Source organism: Lichenostomus cassidix, chromosome 21 (genome assembly GCF_008360975.1).
Source record: "Lichenostomus cassidix isolate B80296 chromosome 21, HeHo_3.0, whole genome shotgun sequence".
NCBI lineage: Eukaryota > Metazoa > Chordata > Aves > Passeriformes > Meliphagidae > Lichenostomus > Lichenostomus cassidix.
In genome coordinates, this window is record NC_139501.1 from 4,793,578 (window position 1) to 4,817,549 (window position 23,972).

The following is a 23,972-nucleotide window of genomic DNA, read 5'->3' on the forward strand; positions in this document are numbered from 1 at the left end:
GGACCCTTTCTTACCATTTCTACCCTGACAATCAGGCAGCAGAAGCTGGAGACACACACAACTAAAAGGCATTTAATTTTTTTTTTTTTTTACTAAGGACAATCACTATATAAATTTACTGCTTGTGAAACACTCTAGTCTGGCATAATGGTGTCTGATGAGCAGAGCAGGTATCTCACAGGCACAGGCAGGAAAGGTTGCTGCCCCTTCCCTCTCTAACCACAAGTCTAGTCTAGACATATTTTTACACCTTCTAGTTCACCACAATCGCTCAGCACTTCCCAACCACTCATTTCTACCAGCCTTGACCCCACTGGAGAAGTTTCTGCAATGGAGTGTTTTGGTTTTCAATCTCAAATAATAGAAACACTGAATAATTATTTCCTCTAAGAGCCAACAAACAGCTCTTTACATCTAATGTGAATGGGCCATCAAAAAAAACAATCTCTGACAATTCCAATCAGGCCACCAAAGACCACTGGGACCTCTGGGTTGATATCCAGAGATTGATCAGAGTTTTTGACAATCATAACATGGTATAGAACAGAGACAATTTCACAGTGAAGCCCTCCTGACTGACGTAGTTTTTCCCAGCCTTCCCTTTCTTAGACTAAATCAACATATTCACATGGCCTGAATTTGTGTGGGTATGTCTGCTGCTCTTAGCTGGAGAAACAGAAGGTTGGGGGACTTTTATCTCTTCAGTCTAATCCCAGAGGTAAAGCATCATCAGAGGACCTTCCTTTAGGTAACCAGAAGCACCTATATTGCCACTGCTGCCGCTTTGAACTTCGTGATTTGCTTGCAAAGACTGCAAAGAGGTAAGGAATCAGATGATCTTCAGGCTTTTACTACTGAGTTTCATCTGGTGTGACATTTAACTGTTATGACTCCTGGAGTCAGCTCCCTGATTGGTTTATATTTGGAATAATGTCCAGGAATTGCTGTCTAACATCCAGTCCCATATATGCTGTGGATGAAAACAGGCTTCCAGGTTGTAACTTGCCTCCAAAAGGCTGGATTTCCAGTCCAAAAAGGCATTTCTTAAAGCCAATCAATCACTGATGAAGGTTCAAGTAAATGGCACTTTCAAGAAACAGCGGATGAGGAGAAGAATCAAAAATGAAGGCACAACATCTCCTTTGGACTTCTCCAGCAATACTCCTAGATATTACCTGCAGTATCAGAGAGGGAGATCTTCCAGCAGTGGAGTCTTAGAACATCATTAAAAATCAATATCCAAATAGCTTTCAACGATGCCTTAGAAACCCTCAGCAGCATTCCCTGTTTCCACTCATAGTCAGCAGTGAGCACAGCCAGGGAAAGGTCCCTCCTGGGAAGCATGGCTCTAGGGGTCAAGAAAGGACACTGCTATGTAGCGAGTCCCTTTGGTGGTTGCAAGACCCTCGTGGTAGTGGGTCAGGCGTCCTGGATGCATGAGGGTCCAGCCTTTCCGTGGGGCTCGAATGGAGCAGTTGTAGCGCAGGAACCGACAGCCTCCTCCCTGGGGGGAACACAAGAGACACGTCAGCTTGGAAAAAGCACCTCAGGGAAGGGATCCCTGCCTTCTCTTGACAGCACTTCTGAAAATGTAAGAAGGTGCTTGCGGAATCTCGTGTGTTCTGATGCATTTAACAATTTCTTTCCTAGCCCAGCCCAGTCATTAATTGTAATCCTTGGTGTGAAGAAGGATTGGGAAGGGTTTTCAGCTGCTCCAGGGGCTGTGCTGCTCTCCTGACCCCCTGGCACACACTCACCTCATAGTCAATGCCAACTCTGTTCAAGGCAATGTTGATGGTGAAGGTGGAGGCATCGTGGTGAGGCACTAGGGATGGCTGCTCGTCAGGTTTGTAGCGAACCACAAAGGCCAGCTCAAACTGGGTCTGTGAGAGAAGAATAAAGTGTTACAGGGCTATAGTGCTCTGTGGCTCCCGAGCTTTTTGTCACAATTTCAGTGTGACACTGAAATTGCATCCCACTGCTAAGGGAGAAAAGCAACAATCAGGCAGAATGTCATTGAGAAATTGCATCTTTCCTAATGCACATACTTATGTCACACTGCAGGGTCAGTTCCTCTGGACTGGGAAGTAGTGTGTGTATTGCTGGAGGATTCTGGCAGTCTTGTCACAAAGCTGTGGCTGAAGGAGGTGTTAACCATGAGTTTTGATGTTAAGGTGGACCTACCTTGGTGTAGTATCCTGGGTACAGTTTCTCTGTGATAGGTGCAATATAGTCCAGAAGAAACTTATACCATTCTCTTTCAAAGCCAATTTGGTTCATGTGTATGTCAATAGTTGGGACATTCTCATAGCCTCCTTGTATTCTGCTGTCCTGAAATAGAATCAAAATAAATACCCATAAGGATAGGAGCCTTGGAGTACAGGAATGAAAAGTTTGTTTCTGGTAACTACAAATAAATATGATGTTTGTTTATCAGAATTTGCAGGATGGAAAACTCATTTCAAACAATAATTAAAACCTAGGGGAAACAATACTACCATCAGAAAGGCTGAACACTGGAACTTCAGAGGATACTAAAGAGGACTCAGGGAAAAATCAGAGTTAATCAGGAGCAAAATTAAAGCATTTTCTCCACTCTCCTGGTTTAATTTGGGACCTAATGCCTTCCCACAGGAGGCACAGCTCCCACAGATATGCACAGAAAACAGTGTGACCCAGAACTTAAGAGCTCCTGCTTTTACTTACCGTGTTGTCACCTGTGGACCACTGGCCATAATGTTCCATTTCTTCCACCAGCTCATCACAGGCAATGTCAGTGAATATGGGGAACCAGTAAACATCTGGGCAGGGCTGTGGATAGTAGACAGGTGAGAACAGCAGAAACAAGAACAAGTGTTTGAGGCAAAAGAAGTAAGGCTAAACTGAGTGTAGATTGAGCAAGTTTAAGCAGAAAGAAACTAAAATATTGAGGATAGAAATTTGTCTTCTGATTTATGTGCCCCACTTCCACTTCAGAGAGCTGGAGATGTACTTCTAGGAAAATTATTTGACTCTAAAAATACTTTCAAGGTCACGTTTCCTGTGCCGAACTGCTTATTTCTGAGAATTACAATAATGATGATAAAAGCATTGTCCCAATGCTCATCTCCCATTCTGATGGATAAGAGTGATGTTTTCTTACCATTTCTACCAACTTCCCTTTCAGAGCTGCTGTGTAGTTTGGATGGATGTACTTTTCTCTCCAGTCCTGCAATTAAAAGATAAGCAAACAAGTAAATTCTGTGGGGCCCCTGCTTAAAGAAGTAATAACAGGCCAGACCCTCATGAAAGCAGTATTTCACTGCTTTGAAGATCCATATGTTATGAATCCCAAAAACACCTCTCTGTGCCTATGCTCCTCATCCCACCTGAAAGACACCATTATTACAAAGCCTGGACTTGCCATAGTGGTGAAGCTAATATCAGATCTTCCCACATTGCTGTGCCTGCTGGGTATGCAGGTTATCTCACCTCAGGATTGCTGAATATTTGCCAGAGGTCATTGTGGAGGTGATTTGTCTGGTAATTCTCCAGGGACAGGATGTGTCCAAACTGATGCCGGTTTGTCAGGTACATAAAGACTCCCTGCAGGACAGAGAGAAATAATAAAGGCCTCATATTTCTGTGAGCCACCATGAAACCAAGCACTGGACAGTTCTCCAAGCTGTTCATTTACTCTTTCTTCCTCCTGTGGGCTTTCAGTTTTATTTCCACCCTGAATATGAGAAACTTTGAAAAGTTATAGCCTGTGACAGTAATTCTGTGTCCTGTCAGCCAGGGCTGGAAGGAGAGAACAGATGCTGTGGAATTAGGGTCTTCCTTCTTATCCTGTCAACCACATTTAGTGCAGCCCTGAAAAGGCCCAAGGAAAAAAATGTTATCCACACTTAGTGATCCATGGCTACGCATGGTTTCACAGCAAGACAGAAACCTCAGGCTGTTCCAAAGTCTGCACTGTACTGACCAGTACCAGTTCACCCTGTCCCTGCCCTGGCAGAGCTGAATGCCTTGAAACTCCTTAATCCTGCACCCTCCACCCTGGCATGCAGCTCTCCCCTGCCAGCCTCTCTCCTCGACTGACCTGATTCCGAACGTTGTGGCAGAAAGCCATGTCAGCATCCAGCTTGCCGCTGTGGAACAGATCTCCCTGGTCAAGCTCCAAGCGCAGAGTCTTGCCTTTAACCATGTAAACACTGCTGATGTAGGGAACATTCCAAAGGCCGCTGAAACAAAGGGGAAGGAAAGGGAGACTTGAAATACCACTAAAAGAGATACTGCTGGACTTAATGACAGGCAGCACTGGAGCATCAGCCAGGTTTGCCTAAATGAGCCAACTCAGAACAGCTGGGAGAAACCATACCAATAGAGATTGTCATTCCAGAAAAAAATCACTTATATTGCCCAGAGCTTTTAAGCTGCACAAATGCTAGTCTACTGTGAAAGCAATAAATTGCCACGGTATGTTTTTGCTAGGGACATAATTAATGGCTTGAACCTCCTCTGAGAGAGATCAACATATTTTTTCCAGTGATTTAAAGAAACTGAACCAGCCAAAAGTGCATAAGCTGATTTACAGTATTTATTGCACATACAATGGCTTGTAAAAAAGAGGGTCCCTCAAGAATATGAATGAACCAACAATTCTATTTTGTGAATCTTCCATTCAAGGATCACCTAGTATTTTCTGAATATTTATCTGACAGAGATTAAGCAGCACTTCACAGGATTTTAAGGATCACACTAACTATAATAGGAAAGGTGAGAAAACATGACGAGTAAAATGAGATTATTTGAACAGTCAGCACTCTCAGACCCTCACTCTGCTCATAAGAAAATCTGCCCCAAGTATGTTCTTGTCTCTGCTCAGGGGAGAACATAAAGCAGCTTCCAAATGGGAGCAGAGACTTCTTTTCCTTTCATATACATGAAGACAGTTGTGCTCTCTGGTTCTTTGACATTAGTTTGATGATAATGTGCTGCAGCAAGGTTTACATTTGAGGGATTATGTCAGTGAAAAGCTCTCTTTGCATACTCACACTCTCCGCCTTTGAACAATATCCACATAATCTTCTGAGCGGGCATAGTATCCATCAGGGCTCAGAGCTCCCCAGAAATTGGACCACAGCTTCTCATGGCGGCTTACCAGGGGGGCAATCACCAGCCTGGCAGCATGAAGGAAAAAGGAATTGCAGGACAGGATGTTACCACAGGAAGAAAAGGAAAATATTTACAAACTACAGGACTGTTAGTAAGAACTATTTCCTCCCTCACTTATAACTGTTCTGTTAACTCTGTTGGAATGAAATGCCACCTGAGAAAGGGTAAATATGGTCCCAATCTCCTCTCTAACTGCACCCTGTGCCAGGTTTGTTAGAATCCAGATTGTTCTAGTGACTACATAAAAACAAAGCTAAGGATGATTTACATCCCCTGCCTAAAATCCAGGGATTACAACTACAGTAAAAAAAAACACATAAGGGCTGTTTGGCTAATATTCCATCTCTGGCACAGCTCTCCTGGTTCCCTACACATCTCAGGGATGCACACTGTGTTCCTCAAGTGAGATGACCAGTAAGCATTGCTCAAACCAAAGAACTCACTTGTTCTGTTCAATCAGGATCCTCAGAGTCTCTGTGTTCTTCAGAACCACCTCAGCATCCAGGCTAAAGTAATAGTCACAGTCAGGATCCTTCCTGCACAAATCCCTGCAGCCAAAGAACAGAAAAGTCACATCCTAAAACAGAGCAAGACAAGGGACCAAGAATTCCTTCACTCTGTAGTCTAGAGGTCTTCTGGGTGCTCAGAAAAGTTGGGTTTAAAGTAGCAACCCAGAGGGCCAGCATAGTACAATCAGATTCAGTATCCAATAGCAGATACAGAGACACAGCCAAAATCACATTTAGCAAACTGTTTCCTCAGCTCAAACTGAAGATGTTCCCATTTACAGCTGGCCCAAATCCACACCAGAGCTCAAACTTCCTAATCATAGACAGGAAGATACTCTCACACTAGTTCTTAGTTTTACTACAACACTCCTTCTTTCAGAGATATCCTTTGTGCTCTGTGGCTGGATATATAGATGAGGGCAGGAGATACAGGGTTATCCTTCTGTCAGAACAAAGGACCAGTGAGAACTTAAGTTTCTGAAACTGGAGAAAGTGAGCTGGTATGAAAGCTGATTTTTTCCCAATATATATGGGCATCAGAGTTAATGCTAGAAAAATGGAAAGAAAAGGGTGACAGAAAGAAACAGGAGCAATCACTTGACAGGGATGACCCTCAAAAAACAGGTGTCTTAGTTTGGACATGAGCTGTCTCTGGTGGCTATCATGTTTGGCCTCTTCACTTACATGCCCAAGTTACGTGCCTCAGCATTCTCCACCTCATCCTCTGGTCCAATCACTTTGATAGTGAGATATTCTTTGCCATGCTCTTCTACAAAAGAATCCACCTCTGTTGAGTGATGTTCCTCCTAATGCAAAAGTAAGGAAAAAGAGGTAAGATGGACTCATCTTACAGCCTCCTGTTCTTGAAAATGGGTAGATGGGCAACAGCTCTTCCCACTTCCACACCTTTGGAGCTATCTTATGGGTGCCATTGCATGTAAGTACTGTGATTGCAGAGCCCAGAAGTCTAGCCCAAAGTTGCAAAGGTGCCTAGAGGAGAAGGTGTATATTTTCCCCATGTTTGCTAAGGCCATCACAAGCCAACTTCACTTACATGGTTGTGAATGAAGAGCTGGATTCGTTGCTTTGGGTAATGAAGGTTTCGAAGCCGCAAGAAAAACTGGGAGAGGAAGGGGGTGGGCTGCTCGATGAAAATGCCAATCAGAATCATTGGCAATGCCTCATCCTACATTCAGGGACAAGAGGAGAGAAGTGGTGACTCGTGTTCCACATCAGACACATAAGATCCCATTATAATTGTAAGACTTGTTCTGAGAGCTTTGAATAGACACATCAGCCTTACCTTAAACCCTGTGAGGCTTCGCAGACCTTCATCACACACAGTGCAGCCAGTTTCAAATGTCCATATTTGAGGAATGTAGTTTCCCAGGTAGTTCAGCTGCAGCTGCAAAAGGCAATTTGCCACATTATGTACAGGGCAGGGGAGTTTCTTTGTGTGCACCCCCACTGTGGGATCACATTTCAACTTCATTTACCTTCTCAGTGAACTAAAGCATCTGAAAAGCATGACAGCCTGAGGGTCCAACTACATGTGAATCTTTGAACCAGACCCATCTTGCTGCTGTGGGCCTGGACTACTTATTGTTTCTCAAATATAAATGCACACAGAGAAAGTTAATAAATGTGAAGGCAGAAACTGATCCATCGAGCCTAAAGGGTCACATTGCAACCAACACAGACCAAATATTTCTCTCAGGACAGTCCACTTACCTTGGTGGGTCCATTTCCATGGATCACCACAGGCAGAGTGTCATATAACAAGTTTCTTGCTCTCACTCGCGAGTTTTCAAACTTCAGAACTATCTCATCTGGAAATGACATTGGCATCATGTTAAGGCTTTTACTGATAATTAGAAGCACAATACCTCATTTATACTGAAAAACTGCTGAAAGATGGAAGTGTGGACATGGATAACTGTGAACAAGTAGTTTAAGGGCTACAGACCAAATCTGTAAAGGAGGAAAAGATACTCAGAATGATCCTGTGAGGTAACAGGAGGATGGCTGGGAAGCTGGACAATGACTGGGAATTGGCAGAAGCCATTCTGAAACATTCTTTCAAAACTGGCATTGACAAACTGTGCAGTGAGAAACAGCTACTGGTGACAGGCAGAGCTATTGAAGGGAGGACTTAGGCCCTTCTCACCTAAGTGTTCTATGCACCTGATGTCTGTCTTTGTCACCCCTCACAAAAGTCCACCCTCCTGGCAGAGATCATCCAGGATGTCACCTCAGCACAACCACACAAAATCCTTTGCAAAAAAGACTAGCACAGATACAAGCTGCACTCTATCATAGTTATAACGAGCACAGGAGCCAAAAACTACACTGCCATTATCACTAATTACCTGACCAGAATAAAGATGGAATGGTGCAAGACTGAAAACATTAGGCAGTATTGTCAGGAGAATAAGTGAATCCCTCTTGCAAGGACTAGCAAAATCAATCAGATCAGAAGCCTGTACAGTCAGTGAGTGCTCACAGGCATATCTGGCTGCTTCTCACCTCCAATGGCATTCCAGCATGGTTCTGAAGCGGAAAGCCAGGCAAGCCCTAGGCAGGGCTGTGTGTTATTACTTGCATTGGAAGTCCCTCCCAGTTTCAATCCCCAAGGCTAATGCAATCCGACATGCTTGGAGATCAAAGTGGCAAGGAGGTGTAAAATGAAAAACCTGACCTGCATTCCCTGAAGTGGAGAAGGAATTGCAATGAGAACCTAGCTGGTCACAGTGGAATTGCAAACAAATCCCAGAACTTTGGCAGAGACTTTTACTAGAGCTTGTTCTGTGGGGAGAGGCATTTCTGAAACACAATCCCTTCAGCCACAATTTTATTTCTGGTGCCAACAAGCAGTTGCATTCCAAGGAGAAATGAGCTTCCTCCTTCCATCTCACCTAATGCTCCATTTAGGTTTTGGAAGATCCGGCTTCTTTGGTCTAGACTGATGTTGATACTTTCCTTTAAAAGAATTAGATAAATAACCCTAATTAGAACACAGAAGGCATCTATTCTTTACATGCAACAGAACAAATGCTCAGCGAAGATATATGCCATTTATATAGTCATTTGCAAACTCTCCAAGCTCCGAAGCCTAAAACACTCCCAGATAATTGTAATTTTCATTCAAATCTGGGAAAATTCACCATTTTCCAGAACAATGTAAATATATTCTATTAGGCAAATCTATGCAAACACCCTCTCCCCCTTTTTAAAGCTGCTGTGCATATGAGTGAAGTAGACTTACACAGTCATATAAACCCCACAATACATATAATACACAGAAATGCCAGATAGCAAACCCATCTGCTGTGAAAAGTTTCTTGCCTTCTATCCACAGAGCAAATGTGACCCCAAGTACCAGTGTCAAACCAGAGGACAGTAAGATGCAATGTCAGCTTGTGCAAACTTTTTTTTTTAATCCCCTGCTGCAAGTCTGAGTCTGACTTACCAGAGTTCTGTGTCCCTGGAGGGATCTATTAAGACTGATTACTGGAAAGGACAGCAGGGTGCTAATGTCCGCTGTCTGAGTGCCAAGTCAGGGGAGTTACTCAGCCCTTGTGTGGCACAGAGCCAGAACTGCAGATGAGAACATTAAAGGAACTGCTCACATTAAAGTATCACAGGGCATACTCAGATTTGGGGAACTAAAAGAGCCCAGCTGTTCTAAATTTTCTACCAGCCTTGCTGGTAAAAAACGGCAAGTCTTTCTCTTAACTAGTCTGATAGCAGTTCCCTATTTCAAATGCTTCCTCTTGATTTGTAAATTGTAACAGCAATCTATATACCCTTACCCTTTTTTCTGGATCCAAGAAGATATTTGTATAGAAGAGCTGGTCACTGTCATCATCCTGTCCTTTCCACTCCTCCACAAGCTTCTTCAGGTTTGGAGCATAACCTATGAAGCCTGTGGGAATAAGTATGATGAGGTGTTTCAACCCAGATGACCAAGAAGTGGAAGTACTCCTGTATACATGTACTTTCACTTCTCTCACATGAAATCTCACTACATCCTGTGCTGCTGCACAGACTCATCAACTTTCAGTTTGCTTTGCCACTTCTCCCAAAGGTCAAATAGGAGCAGAAAGCTGAAAGAGGTTCTCAGCTGAAAGCAAGCTCTGTGTCTCACCTCCAGAACCCAGGAAGCGCTTTCCATCTCGCACCTGAGGATACTTGGCTTCCAGCTTTCTGTCAGGATAAATGTAATTCTCTGCTGAGAAAACCACCTTGCTCTTGGCTTGTTTGAACTTCTTCAGCAGTTCTGTGGGGCCTGAAGCAAAGAGCACATCATAGCTAGAGAAAGAGACAAAAAAGGACAAAAGGAATGGAGTCAGAAAAACCGTCAGTGAGAAAAGTTTCTAGAAAGAGCAAATTCTTTGGAAATCCCTTTCTTTTAGTTTTGTTTAACAGTATTACATTTTTTGTAATGCAACTAATTAAAGTGCAGTCTTATTCATATGCTGGGCATACAAAAAGACACTGAGACTCCAAACCATCCATTTCTCTCTTCACGTTTCTCTGGCAGACTAATTTTTGGCTCTCAGGATGGGCTGCAGCCTATCTCACATTATAAAATAAATAACTCTGGAAAGAAAGGCCAGCCTAGTTCAATAGGAATTGTCTGCTCATTCTGTGCAGATAGAAGCCAAATTCCACTGTGGCAGAATCAGGTACAACAGTATCAACTTCATGCAGGAATTGGCATCAGACCTTCCCAACTGCCACGGATGCAGCTCTGAGTGGTTCTTAGGAAATTACAGAGAATTCAGGGGGAAAAAACCAGAGATTTGGACACACTTTTCGAAAGTAATCTATTTCACAGTTCATTTCTTCTCAGTGAGAACTGTCCAAACAGCCTTAAGACTCAGTTCAGGGAAGTTCTTTCCAACCATTACCTTTCTACAAAAAGGATGATCAAGTTCTCCTTGTCCGCATACTGCTTCAGAGCTGACTTCAGCAGACGGACCTTCTGCCCACCTCCAGCTGGCTGCTGCTCATCTCCACCCTGCCACTCCTCATCCAGCCCCAGCACCTGCACAGCAACAGGCACAGGGTCACCTTAACAAGGCACTTTCCCAGCAAGGCTCACAGGAAAGCACCAGAACCCACATTTGCACTGGTCCTGATAACTCCCAGTGCAAACCACAGCAAAAATAACAGCCCCAGGACAAATAGACTAGGCAGGTTTTGATCCACTCTCTGGGCTGGACAGTCAGAGTTACACGTAGCACCATGACAAAGCACTCCTAGCCACAGGAGCACACTCTGTACTGTGTGTCTTGGCAGTGCAATGGAAAAGTGCCACGAGGCTCCCTTGAGCAGCAGTTATGGATCTCATCCCAAGCCAACCCTCAGGATACTGCAGAAATGCCCCAGTCATGGTACTTCTCAGCCAGCTGAGCAGGTGTGTCCTCTCTTGAGCTTTTATTTAATCACTGTGGGGCTAAGTCTCATCCATTCCACAACTTGAAATTCCCTTTGACCAACCACCCCAGAAGCTGCCAGACATCACCTGGATTTTGTAGTTGAAGAATTGGGCTGATCTTCTGAAGCGCTGGAATCCCTCAGTCTGCTTGGTGGCAACAGTCAGAACCAGCAGGTTTTCTGCACACAGGGGAAAGCACAAGAGATACTCAGCTTATGTTGTTTCCACAACCTGCTGTTCCACACCTAACGTAATTGTCTGTATAAAATGAGAGAAGATACAATTTCATTGCCTGAATTCTGAGTTAAAAAAAGAAAATAAAATGTATTAAGTGGGTTTTTTGCCCTGCTAGTGAAAGCTACAATTCTCTTCCCTCACACCATGTACAAAGGAAATTAAAGCTGAAGATAAAAAATAGAACTACTGCAAAATGCCCATTTGGAAGTCATCCACTTAACGCAGTTTTGACTGTCTGTTTCCCACAGAGCTGCTTTTTTGTCACTCAACATTGACTGGATGTAGGGAAAAACAAAATTAGACTAAATGTTATTATTCCCTCTTCATGGCTGCTTCAATTTTCTTCTGCATTCCTGAGGCATTTTCCAGTTTTTCATACATATTCAATGTGAATTTAATTGTGTTATAACTTTCGTTTACATTCTCCCCCCAAACTTGCTCTTCATTTCCAGTCCCTTAAAAATGATAAAACGAAATCCTGAAGCTCTCTTTCAGAAGTTTCTCTGTGGCACCCTGGAATATGATTTTCACATGGATGTTCTGGTTTCCTCATTGCAATGATGAAATGCTATACTTCACCTTAACACTTCTGCTGAAGCAGGAATTTGTATAGGCTCTGGCAACAGTGCTTAAATGCAAATCCTTGCCATCCGATTTAAACATCAGAAAATACCAGGAAAAACTGAAAGCACATTTTCTTGGCCTCAGCAGGCTTCTTTTGGAACAATGATTTTTTTTCAATGGATGTACCAGATGTATTTCCCTCATGTATTCAAACTGATATTCTGTCTGGTCTTAGAGAGGAAGGATCTAGAAGCTGGAGTTATAGATAGACCTGACAAAGGCGGCAAAAGTAAAAAGTAAGTTTAAGACTGAAGTTAAGAATAAAGGAGATATTCCCAAAGAAATTCCCCAAATCCTTTACCTGCATCAAAATAAAGAGAGGAGAGATTGAGAACAGTCAATAGGTCAGATCTAACTGTATTTATTAGCCATGTGCACAAAGTGATAAATAAAAGAATATGAATCCCACATAGGCACAGTTTTTAAGGGCAGATTTTTACACATATGAAATGCATTCCTAATCTAGCTCCTCCAGCACACTCCAGTGCTTTGTGTCCAGCCCAGTCAGAGGGAGGAAACAAATGAGTAAAATATGTATGTCCTCAGGGAATATATTAAAGCCATTAAAGTTTCTAGCCATATGATGGCACACAGAAAGCCACAGAAGATTTATGAGAGAGCTCTGAGCACATGGATTCTGAGAAGGTGAGGATCATACTGCCAAGGAAGAGAGGGACAAACATGAGCTTGCCAGAGAGTAATGCAAAGACAGCCCTCAAATTCTAGTACATGAGGGCATAAAGCACATGATAAGAGAAGGAAGGAAGGGAAGAAGGGAAGAAAGAAAGAAAAGAAGAAAAGAAAAGAAAAAGAAAAAGAAAAAGAAAAGAAAAGAAAAGAAAAGAAAAGAAAAGAAAAGAAAAGAAAAGAAAAGAAAAGAAAAGAAAAGAAAAGAAAAGAAAAGAAAAGAAAAGAAAAGAAGAAAAGAAAGAAAAGAGAAGAGAAGAGAAGAGAAGAGAAGAGAAGAGAAGAGAAGAGAAGAGAAAAGAAAAGAAAAGAAAAAAGAAAAGAAAAGAAAAGAAAAGAAAAGAAAAGAAAAGAAAAGAAAAGAAAAGAAAAGAAAAGAAAAGAAAAGAAAAAAGGAAAGAAAAGATCCTGACTACTATGCAATTATTTCAGCAAAATCGCAGGCATTTCACATTAAATAAATCACTAATTCATTTTCATGCTGCCACCCCAAGAAAGCCACACACTGTTTATGACTTGACTGCCAAAAGTTTGCTGGACAGGACGAGTGCTAAAGGCTCACACAGAACAGGAAGCAGCGTCCTATTACTGAGACAGAAAAGGTCTCCCCATGCAGTTAGTGAACTCAGAGGAGCATGAAAAACCAGCACAGAGATCACTCTTGTCCCCAGCAGAACTCCAAGTTACAGATTCCCTGTGGGGTAGGATGCTGAGAGACACTAAACGCAGTTTCTGTTCTAAGAACTCTGCAGTAGCGAGAGCTTTCCATCCCAAGAGACATTCCTTCAGCCCAGCACTGGAAGCTTGTGCTGAGCTATGCTGCCTCCACTCCTTGCTTTAACCCTTTTTCCTCTTTCCCAAAGATTTTGCTGAACACTGGTGCAGATGAAAGGTACTTCCAGGGGCAGAGCAGTAAACCCTCTTACTTCCAGTATCACATGCAAACTTTTTAAAACATCCTAAACAGATTGATGCTTCCCTGTTCCCCATGTCACAGTCACTTTCCACATGTAGAAATGCAGCCTGTTCTGCTAAGTTGGGCCTCCTGGGCCCAAAGGCTCCCTGGGCCATGCTGACAAGCAGCAATTGTATAAATACATTTAATAACGGCATGGCTGCAAAATACAAACACAGGGTGGTTAACAAAGCAAGCACTGGACTCAGAACCAGGGGAGCTGGACTGTATTGCTGGCTCTGCTAGGCAACAAGGAGCCAATCCTGCTATCCCTCTGCTTTTCCATCTGTAGAATAATAAAAGAGGACATTTACCACTTTTGTGAAGGTTTTAGAGCTCTATAGATGAAAAAGATTCAGTAAGAACAAAGCACTGGAACAGGAACCCTGATATCAAGATCACAATGAAGTAATTTGGTAAACTGAGTTTTTATAAAGAATAAAAATCAGTGGCAAGATGAGTTCAGTAATAAAAAAAATAAAAATTATTCTGCCCTAAGTCTACAGGGAAAGCACATCTGCAGCTGCATTTTAGAATAAGAAATGAATTTATCCCTAGGCTGTGATTTGGGAAATCTTACTGTGCCACTTCCTGTTATGACAGTCTAAGAAAATACCATTAATATGAGGATCAAATAGAAAAAAGTGCACAATTTAACAGTGGACAGTATAATCTCTGTATTGCATTTACACAGAAGAATTTTATAAAATTCTATCAATTACTAATAACTATGCTGAGAGCTTTTGCGAAGACCTAAAAGAACATCCAAGATTTAATCTTGCTGCCTAGAATATTTCCTTACACATCCCAAATCTTCTGTGATTTGGGATGTGTAAGGAAGGCAGGATAGCACAGAGATTCTTTGTTTTAGTTATGCCACTATAGCAAAAAACCTCCCAGCATCCCCCTAGATACACACTAGCTGTATTAAGTAATGTACATACACAATAAAGGTAGTTATACCAGAATCACACTGTGAAGGGAAATATTCTAGGTAACAAGATTAAACCTCCTCCTAATTGCCACTTCTCTAATGAAGACAGAGATAATTATCCAAACTTCTTGGCAGAGTGACAGCGTGTGAACCACTTTGTCAGTGCTGCTGATATTCTGTAGCTGTCCTAATCCTCTGCTGCTCTACCAACTACTCCAGAGCTTCTACCAACTGTTTACGGGAGGACAGACTGATGTTATTTTAGGAGCATCCCGGATCTTAAGTCACAGCGTGCCCAGTCTGGGATCAAACGCTCTCCCGTCACCTACTTCTTGAACCGCCTAAGTAGGGAGAGGCTGACCCAGGTGGGATGCAACCCATGGGACCGCGAGTCCTTCGCTGGGATGAAATGATGTCTCACGAAACTCCGAGCTGCGAGCTGCCCGAGGTGCCGCCCAGGGGCTCACAGTGCCGTGGGCTCGGATCGGGTAATGCCCAGGAGAGGGACCAGGACGCCGAGGCCAGCAGCGGCACCCAGGGCAGCTGTGGCCGTCCATCAGCCGGCTCTCCGTGCTGCCGGTCCCCCCGAGCCCCGAGCAGCCGCCCTTACCTTCCTGCGGGGAGGCACGGCCGCCCCCCGCCCCGAGCAGCGCCAGCACCGCCCAGGGCAGCAGCACCGCCGGAGGCACCATGGAGGCGACTTCCCCGCCCGGATCGCGCCGACGCTGACCGAGAGCGATGCCTGTGGGACGGACCGGGCGGCTCCGGGGCTGCCGGAGCTGTGCCACGCACCAGACCCGCCCGGCGGGGACGGGCAGAGGAAGCGGGGAGGCGGCGGCTCCTCCTCCCGGTCCCGGCCCCCGCAAGAGGCGGGGAGGCAGCCGGGGCAGGGCTGAGAGAGGGGGCAGGAAGCGCTGGGAGCGCGTGGAGAGCGAGGGAACACCGAGATGAGGAGCTCGTGGGTTTGATCCCGGAGCTGCAGCGGCTTTTCCTGGCGTGCGGGGTCCAGCGGGGCTTGGCTGCCGGGCCGGGCAGCCTGCAGGGTACCCGCGGCGCCGGGACAGCGGGCAGGGGATGTGCCACCGGGAAACGGGCGTTGGGCAAACGTCGCTGCAGGAATAGAGAGACTCTCTGGCCAGCTTCAGGTGCTGCTGGGCTGACACTTATGGGACATTGATGTGTAAAAAGCAAACCAGAAATGGATTATAATGTTATGCACACAGGAGATTGGAAGCGATATTAAATACATTCTTCATACTTTCTTCCCTCCTGTCACCTCCTAGATTTCCTTGGTGAACACAAACCTGCAGTGGTTTTGTTTCCTGTACTAACTGGTTTTCTCTGGCCATATACACATCTTTACATCTCTCTAGCCTCGTGCTGGGTTTTCTTGCTCTAACCCTGATCACTTCTCCAGGCATCTTTTTCTAGTTCATGCTGCCTTTGAGAACAGGCAAAACAATCCTGTCTTAGAAAATTACACTTTTAAAAATAAACATTTTCTTTACAGTCTCTTTTACACTGCAGTGAATGTAAGGATTAGATGTAGGGAAACCCTTTTGAGCCTGCAGGACCCCAGATGTGGCTCTACCACTGACACAGATCCCATGTGAGGCCTGTCAGTAAACCATCTCTTTAAATTAACAGAAAGCACAGATATAACAGGGTTCATATTTCAAAATAAACCCAAGAAGGCATGATCTTGGAGGAGGAAAAATCAAGCACATTTGAAGGGCCACACTGTAGCTAACTCATACTCTCCATGATTCATAACAGCATCATCCCAAAGAACTCCCCTTACTGTTTGTTCACTGAGAATATTCTTGAGTGTGTGCAGAGCACTTTTCCTTCCATTCCCTCTCTCCAAAGCAGGAATTCCCTCATAATTACCAAGCAAACAGAACAGTCCTCATCCTCAAGTGATGTACTACTGGCAACAACCCAAGGAAATATTAGTTCTCTCTAAAATGGTGACTTCAGGAAACTTCCTTTTGCAAAGCTGCCAGTTTCCCTAAATTAAAGAAAGAGAGAGAATATACTTTCACTTTAGATTTATTCACTAATTTACAGGCCAGGACAAAGCCTGTGATAAATCTGTAACAGCTTCAACAATTTAAGGCAGGAACCACAGCAAAGATGCTTAGTCGTTCACCTCCAGACCTCAGACTGAGAGCTGGGACTCAACGTGGATTTTTTAAATTACAAGTTTCTCATTTTAACGAAGTTAAATCTCTCCAGTCTAAAATTAAAGCGGTTTTGCCCACTCAAAATCATGAATGCCTCATTGTTTATGCTACTGTACCCAGACTGTCTCTGGCAGCTTTGTTTGTACTCTGCAGCTATGCCAACCCAGCAGGCACATTTCCCCGTCTGTGTGTTTGCACTGCTCCGTGCGTTGGCTGCAGCCAGCTGCTTGTCTTTTCAAGCACAGCCAGCTGCCAATGCAGATGTTCCAGGGAGTACGTGCAACACGTGCTGCAGGCGGAGCAGCAGCTTCCTGAGAGCTGGAAGGGTCAGCGCTCTGTTCTTGCAGCAGCCTCAGAGCTGAGGCACCACAGCTCCGCTGAAACCCGCAAGGAATGGGGTCTCACCCACCGTTGTGGGATGCCAGTGCTCCCCCAAAATCAAACAGCTCGTTTGCAGGAATAAATTAAGAAAGTGTCTCTTCTGTTTCCCTTCACTGAGCTGGTTCATTGCCTCAGCCTGGTTGAGAATTTCACATTTCACTTTAATTCAGTGTTTCTGCCTGACTTGCTCGAAACTGTGTTTGTTGTTCTGTGTTTGGGGCACGGCTCAGGGTACAAAGCTTACCTGTGCGCATCTGAGACACGGGAGAAAGTTTGTTCCTCTATTTACTACAGTGGAAAACAATCTGATAGAACTTCCCTTCCCGCACAGCCTCTGTGTGGTGAGGCAGTAAACTGTCACGGGAATTACGGAAAACCCCTGCAGGCCTTTTCGATCGGGCAGTGACCGGGGCAGGACACAGAACCGCAGCGCTGGGCTGGAGCTGCCCGAGGCCAGCAGACCCAGCGGGGCAGGGGCCGGGCGGGCCCGGAGACACCGACTGGAGCTGGGGAGGGCTGGAAGCCGAGGGTCCCGGTGCCGAGGAGGCTCGGAGCCCAGAGGGGTCCCGGTAACGGGAGGGGCTGGGAGCGGCGGGGAACCCCGAGCCAGGGGGTTGGCAGCCAGGGTCCCCAAGGGTCCCGGGTGTCCCGGGGGTTGGCAGTCAGGGTCCCGGGTGTCCCGGGGGTTGGCAGTCAGGGTCCCGAGGTTCCCGGGGATTGGCAGTCAGGGTCCCGGGTGTCCCGGGGGTTGGCAGTCAGGGTCCCGGGTGTCCCGGGGGTTGGCAGCCAGGGTCCCGAGGTTCCCGGGGGTCCCCAGCGGGCCGGGCGGTGTCTCCCCGCCAACTCCCCCTCAGGGGCGGTGCGCGCGGCTGTCGCAAAGCGCCGCAAAGCGCCGCCAAGCGCGGCGGAGCTGCCGCAGGGCGCGGCGGCGATGGCGGCTTAGTGCCGGTGCGGCGCGGCGGGGCCGGGCAGGGCCGGGCCGGGCCGGGCCGAGGCTCCCCCGCCGCCGCCCATGTGGCTGCAGCAGCGGCTGAAAGGGCTGCCGGGGCTGCTGTCCAGCAGCTGGGCGCGGCGCCTGCTGCTGCTGCTGGTTCTGCTGCTCGTCGCCTACTGGTACCTGGGCGCGGCGCGGGCGCGGGGCCTAGGGCGCGGGGCCGAGCCCCGGGGACCCGCCGCCCTCTGCCTTCAGGCGGCCGCGGGCGCCTGGCGGGCGCAGACCCAGCGCGGCGATGCGCTGCCGCTGCCCGAGGAGGCGGCCGGGGCCGGCGGTTCCCCCGGGCTGGCGCTGGCGGGCAACGGCTTCCTGCTGCTGGACGTGTCGGCCGGGCGGCTCTGGGTGCGGCCCGCGGGGCCCGGCGGCGGCCCGGCGCTCGCCACCGAGTACCCGGCGCTGGTGCGGCTGAGGGCGCTGGGCGGGCGCGGCGAGGCGCGGGCGGCGCTGGCGGCGCTGCGGGACGGGGCCGTGCGGAGGCTGCGCTGCGTGCAGACCGGGCCCGGGGCCGGCGCCGGGGACTGCGTGACGCTGCGGGAGGAGGTGGTGGCCCACCGCAGCCGGCCGCACGTCTACCTGCAGCGCATCCGCATCGCCAACCCCACCGAGCGGGTGGCCGCCTTCGAGGTGTCGGCCCCCGCCGCCGCGCCCGCGCTGGGCGGCCGCTTCGCCACCAGCCTGGAGAAGGTGGAGGAGCGGCAGTTCCTGCTCTCCTCCGGCCGCCTGCTGCTGGCCGGCAGCCCCAAGGTGGTGCTGGTGGTGGTGGCTGCCAAGAAACTCGTGAGCCGGGTGCAGGTCGCGCCCAAGTCGCACTTTGACGAGACCGTGCTGTCTGTGGTGTACACCTCGGAGCCCATCGAGGTCTCCAGGCTGGAGGAGACCTTCAGCAAGCTGAGGGAGGCGGCCAAGAAAGAGATGCTGGAGGTGATGCAGATGGGAGTGGAAGATCTCTTCCAGGAGCACCAGCAGACCTGGTCTGACTTGTTCATTTCAGGTAAGGAAAATGATGCTCAACTTCTACGGGGTTACTTTAGAAGATGGCTGAAAACTCTGTGTCGTGGTTGCTGTCAGGTCTCCAGAAGCTCTGGTCTTCCTCATGGGTTGTGGGATAGTAAAACTGTTCCTGGTTTGGATACCAGCTGGCCTTACAAAGTGGAGTACTCCTGACAGCATATAGGAATTGATAGGAGAACATTTCTAAACATGATTCTGTGTGTGCTGCTTTTCATGGCTTCAGGAGCTTCACTGATCTGCCCTGCTTGTCAGTTGGAAATAAAGTTGACCTTTAATGATAGCATGAAAGACAGATGCTGCATGGAAGTTAGGAGCTGTGCTACAGAGATTGTTTTTCTTAAGATTTTAATGTCTTGCATAAAAGAGAAGCTGCCTAGATAGTGTAGAACTTGCTGTGTGATAAAAAGGTGATGTTCTTTTGACAGATCATTCTTGCAGAGTCATGATGAGAGCTCTGTAAAGCATCTGTATATTAAATTAGCTTTGTCTATAGTGGGAGCTTGGCTTTCAAACTCCAAGTGGCAGAGAGAGAGCATCTTCTTAGACAAGCACAAGAAAAGATTTCACTTTGGTGTTTTTCAGACAAAAGTTTCTTAGATGTTGTAAAGAACACCTGTGTATTGAATGACAGCATGCAATGTTTGATCTTCTTTTCCTCCTGGTTAATGTCTGGCTATTGGTTGTTTCCTTTTGCCACAGGGATTGAAATGAGAAAGATCACAGATGCACATACCCCATCCAGTGAGACTGTCAACATGACCCTCTACTATGTGCTGTCAACTGTGCCAGCCCCCCTGCTGGACCCCCTGCTCACTGGGGAGGACAGGGAGAAGATTGAAGCCAGCCTGAACTATGCTGATCACTGCTTCAGCGGCCACGCCACCATGCACGCCGAGAACCTGTGGCCACCAAAGCTCACCAGTGTCACCCAGGTCCTGCAGCTCTCAGACCTGTGGAAGCTGACTCTCCAGAAACGGGGCTGCAAGGGTCTTGTGGCAGCTGGAGTGCATGGACTCATGCAGGGAATGGTGCTTAGTTTTGGGGGTCTGCAGTTCACAGAAAACCATCTGCAGTTTCAGGCAGACCCTGACGTGCTTCATAACAGCTATTCCTTACGTGGGATCCATTACAACAAGGACTTGATCAATTTAGCTGTCCTGCTGGATGCTGAAGGAAAGCCTTTCTTGCATGTGTCTGTGAAATTCCAGGACAAGCCTGTCAGACTGTATGCCTGTGAGGCAGGCTGTATGAACGAGCCCGTGGAGCTGACCTCTGAGGCACGAGGTCACACCTTCCCCGTCATGGTGACACAGCCCATCACACCTCTGCTTTATATATCAACAGATCTGGTCCACTTGCAGGACCTGAGACACACACTCCACCTAAAAGCTATTCTGGCCCATGAGGAGCACATGGCCAAGCAATACCCAGGCTTACCCTTCCTGTTCTGGTTCAGTGTGGCCTCTTTAATCACTTTGTTTCACTTGTTTCTGTTCAAACTCATCTACAACGAATATTGTGGGCCAGGAGCCAAGCCACTCTTCAGGAGTAAGGTATAAGGCTGCTGCTTTTGGCTGCTGTCCACTGAGTGTTGTCAGCCTGGTGTTGTGTCAGCTGTGCCTGGGCAGGCTCTGTGTTGGACTGTGATGATTTTCAGTCTCTCTTGCAACAAGTGATCTGTGATCTCTTCTTGCAAGGAGGAGGATTAGGGCAGGGATTGGAGCAGTAGGGCTCACAATCAGTAGAAAAGATAAACTCATTGTCTGTCCTTGGATGTTTGTGAGGCTGCAGGTGGAGGCAGACACAGCTTTCTGTCCTTTTTCTGCACATCAGTGTAGGACATTGCTGGTTTCTAGCCAGCAGTTGCAGTTGTGTCATGAAATGATGTTTCTTGTTGTTCAGTACCAGAAAGCTTGTGAGAGAGCTGCTGTACTTGTCTGTACTGCTGTGTGGAGTCCTGCACTCCTGCCTGCCTGCTCTGAATGTGTGACATGTCACACAGGAGCACCCAGAGGTGGGCTGGTGTTCTGAGGTGAAGGTGCTGACTTGCTGGGACTCGTGATACATGTTCATTTTATAGACACTGTGCAGTCTTCCATCAAACCACACTCACCACCATCATATTGGGAAGATGTTGAGTTGGTGTTTCTTCCAGACAAAAATACAAAGCTGTCAAGGAAAGTACTGAGTGCTTCTTACTGTAAGTTGAAGGTTCTGGCTTCAAGTTCTCATGCAGCTTACCTGGGTGTAAAGAATTTCAAGTTGTTTTGAGTTGCCTTGGAAAACTTACTTGCTGTAAAAATGTAGCACAGAATAGACAGTGGATGGTGAGTTCTGCTCTTGGTACTGGGACTTTCTGATTGTGTGTTGATATGAAGTGGAAATGCAAGACCAGACTGGATTTGCTGTGTGAGCTAGTTGTGCTGTTCAGAGGCTTCCCTCCTGAGGGCTGAACAGAGTTAAATGTAGGTTATCTTTAAGAAAAAAAAAAAAAGAGATGATGGTTAAATAGAGCTGTGAGAGGAAAAGTTCTAGCTTTAGATTGCCCACTTATTCCAAATTATAAAAACAAATTCGATTTTGGATAGCAAAGGCTGAACAGAAGGTATTGAACTAAACTTGATAGTTGATGTGTAAGGGGTGTTTAAAGTGAGCTGGAAATTTCCCTATCAGCTCGCTGTCTTTGTCATGTTGAGCACTGGAGATCCAGCCCAAGCAGACCTGAATACCTGTGATTCAATAAAAGAAAGAAGTGGGAGGTGCTTGTAGCTAGACAAACTAATCTAGGAAGAGGTAGGATAGAGATGTATGTCAGACAACTGCAGTTACAAGCCTCTGATCATGATCAAAACCTCAGTGCAAAGGGAGCAAGGGGTTAGGAGGTGATGTCAGTGATTGTGTAACAGCTGTGCCCTGACATGTGCCCAAAACATGTCCTTGGAATGATGTCATTCTGTCCTTTCACTGTTGTCTATCCAGTTGCCTTTGTCATCTCCAAGACTTGCCTTCTGCCTTTCCCAAGTGACTTGTTAACCATTGCTGCAGGTGACTGTCCCTGACTCTGCACGCTGAAGTGCCCAGAAGCTTCCCAGCCATGGCCAGGGCTCGCCTGACACCTCATCCTCCTGGGCACTGCAGAGCAAACAACTCTCCTGCCTCATCCTAATTGGACCTACTTCAAATGAAGGTGATGCAGAACTTAATTCCAGAAACAGGGAAGAAGTGGGAATCAGCTGGAGCTCAGAATCTGTAGCAGTAAGCAAGATGGATGGTGTTGAAGTAACACCATGTTCCATTAATTGAGTGGGAACATCCCTGTGTCCAAGTGAACTTAGTCCTGCTTTCAGCCTCCATTTGCACAAGACACCTGGCAATTTTGCAGCTGAGAATAAAGGACCATTTGAAAGCAACAATCATTTTGTGCCTTGCTATGACAGGAATCTAAGACTTGGAAGGTGTGGTGATTGAATAGTTTACCCCAGAAACTTGTGTAACAGATGTTTCCTTTCCCTGTAAGCTGTTCAGTTCCCTAAGAGTAATCAGTTTGGTGAAAACACTTGAAGATATACTAAGTCCTTTGATATTTTGATTTGGTTTTTTTTAATTCTACAGAAAAATAAAGGACGATGATTCCCTTCAGAGAGTTAACTAGAAAATGTTAGTGTAACTTCCTTTCTGGTTTACAGGTTTTAATTTATTGCTTGGGGGGAGGGGGAGTATGTTAATAATTTTTCCTCCACTTCAATAACAGTCTGTAGATATCTAAACTTCTCGTAACAGATTTTTCAGCCTTTATGACTGTAGAGTGCAAAATCAGTTTAATGAAATTGTTTTCTGGATATACACTTGGAAATGCTGATCTGCAGGTTTCCTATTCTAAGCCTATTGAGACTTTGTGCATTGATTTGTTTTGGCTATGGGGGGAAGACATCCCACTTTCTAGTGACTTACAGGTTGTTTGGTTTTAAAATACCAAAGCTGTTGTTTCTAAATAAATACCTTTCAGTCTAATCTGGTTGCTGAAGTCTGGTTGGTTTTTTGTTGATCTTGTCTCTGTTCCCTCCTGCCTTTGCTCCCCACCCAGTTTAGACAAGCAGAGATTTGTGTTACATCTGTGGCCAGTATGGACAGCAAAAGTGCTTGGATTAAAAGCAAATACAATGTGGAAAATAATATATAAATGGATATAAGCTGGGAACAGACAATTTGGAAGGCACAACAAGGAACAGAAACACACAGGGAAATGCTCATCTCCATTTCCTTGCTCAGTGTAACCTTGTTCTGTCTTGAGGAACAAAGGCCAAGCTTTACTTTGAAGAACACAGAAATAATCCCAGGGAACCATCAGGCAGCAGATTTTACAGCCATCCAGCAAGTAATGAATTTGGCACAGTTGGTGGTCCCAAGGAAAAACTGGGTCAGCATTTAACTTCGAATTTTCAGAAGGGTTACTGTCTAGTTTCAGATGAAAAACATCCTCAGAAAAGCACATTTCGGTGTCTGTAACTCTTCTGCAGACAATTCCATTTTCTAATTGGTATAGGAGAGTTACTGCCCTTCCTTCAAGGCAATAAAGACAGGAGAGCAGCAGAGTCCATTATAAATTATACACAAATGCATTGTGTATTGGAGATGTTAGAGCAGAATAGCAAACAGACCATACCAGAAGATTCTTCTCTTTCTCACCAAAGTTCCATGAGCTGCTTAGTTTCTGTGAAGCATCTGGCATGAAGATGATAAGAGCTTCCAGAGGGCTGTTTCCAAGCCACCATGGTATCAGCTGGAGGCTGAGCCTTCTGATGTTCCCTGGCAGAACTGCCAGCAGTGTGACTCCCACAGAGTCCAAGGAAGAGT

General features: G+C 46.2%; 2 protein-coding genes across 3 annotated transcripts; one reads left to right on the forward strand and one right to left on the reverse strand.

Moving 5' to 3' along the window:
- Positions 1 to 46: 46 nt before the first annotated feature.
- On the reverse strand, positions 47 to 17,596 carry PLOD1 (procollagen-lysine,2-oxoglutarate 5-dioxygenase 1). 2 transcript variants are annotated; one of them, XM_085080051.1, is made up of 19 exons: positions 17,358 to 17,596; positions 11,197 to 11,288; positions 10,580 to 10,716; positions 9,814 to 9,977; positions 9,479 to 9,591; positions 8,582 to 8,645; positions 7,398 to 7,495; positions 6,970 to 7,071; positions 6,721 to 6,852; positions 6,351 to 6,472; positions 5,601 to 5,705; positions 5,037 to 5,162; positions 4,082 to 4,223; positions 3,472 to 3,585; positions 3,143 to 3,208; positions 2,707 to 2,811; positions 2,185 to 2,331; positions 1,758 to 1,883; positions 47 to 1,504 (listed from the first exon to the last, which is right to left on the reverse strand). In XM_085080051.1, the coding sequence occupies exons 1-19, from the start codon at positions 17,365 to 17,367 to the stop codon at positions 1,349 to 1,351; spliced, it is 2,121 nt and encodes a 706-aa protein (XP_084936177.1). In that variant the 5' UTR covers positions 17,368 to 17,596; the 3' UTR covers positions 47 to 1,348. The 2 variants fall into 2 exon arrangements, with proteins under 2 accessions (XP_084936177.1, XP_084936176.1); XM_085080050.1 differs by lacking the exon at positions 17,358 to 17,596 and adding an exon at positions 15,157 to 15,370.
- Positions 17,597 to 18,014: 418 nt separating this feature from the next.
- On the forward strand, positions 18,015 to 23,133 carry KIAA2013 (KIAA2013 ortholog). The gene is made up of 3 exons (XM_085079799.1): positions 18,015 to 19,098; positions 19,818 to 20,671; positions 22,164 to 23,133. Exons 1-3 carry the CDS (start codon positions 18,126 to 18,128, stop codon positions 22,188 to 22,190), a joined length of 1,854 nt encoding a protein of 617 aa, XP_084935925.1. The 5' UTR covers positions 18,015 to 18,125; the 3' UTR covers positions 22,191 to 23,133.
- Positions 23,134 to 23,972: the final 839 nt, after the last annotated feature.

What these genes read in the sequence shown, in the direction of transcription:
- PLOD1 (XM_085080050.1), bottom strand. Translation starts at nt 15,238, where the DNA reads ATGGTGCCTCCGGCGGTGCTGCTGCCCTGGGCGGTGCTGGCGCTGCTC. An exon ending in GCCACAACGTTCGGAATCAG is followed by an intron (nt 3,586 to 4,081) that starts GTCAGTCGAGGA and finishes TCTGTCCTGCAG; the next exon opens with GGAGTCTTTATGTACCTGAC. An exon ending in GAGTTGGCATTGACTATGAG is followed by an intron (nt 1,505 to 1,757) that starts GTGAGTGTGTGC and finishes TGTTCCCCCCAG; the next exon opens with GGAGGAGGCTGTCGGTTCCT.
- KIAA2013 (XM_085079799.1), top strand. Translation starts at nt 18,126, where the DNA reads ATGTGGCTGCAGCAGCGGCTGAAAGGGCTGCCGGGGCTGCTGTCCAGC. An exon ending in GTCTGACTTGTTCATTTCAG is followed by an intron (nt 19,099 to 19,817) that starts GTAAGGAAAATG and finishes CTTTTGCCACAG; the next exon opens with GGATTGAAATGAGAAAGATC. An exon ending in AGCCACTCTTCAGGAGTAAG is followed by an intron (nt 20,672 to 22,163) that starts GTATAAGGCTGC and finishes CCATTGCTGCAG; the next exon opens with GTGACTGTCCCTGACTCTGC.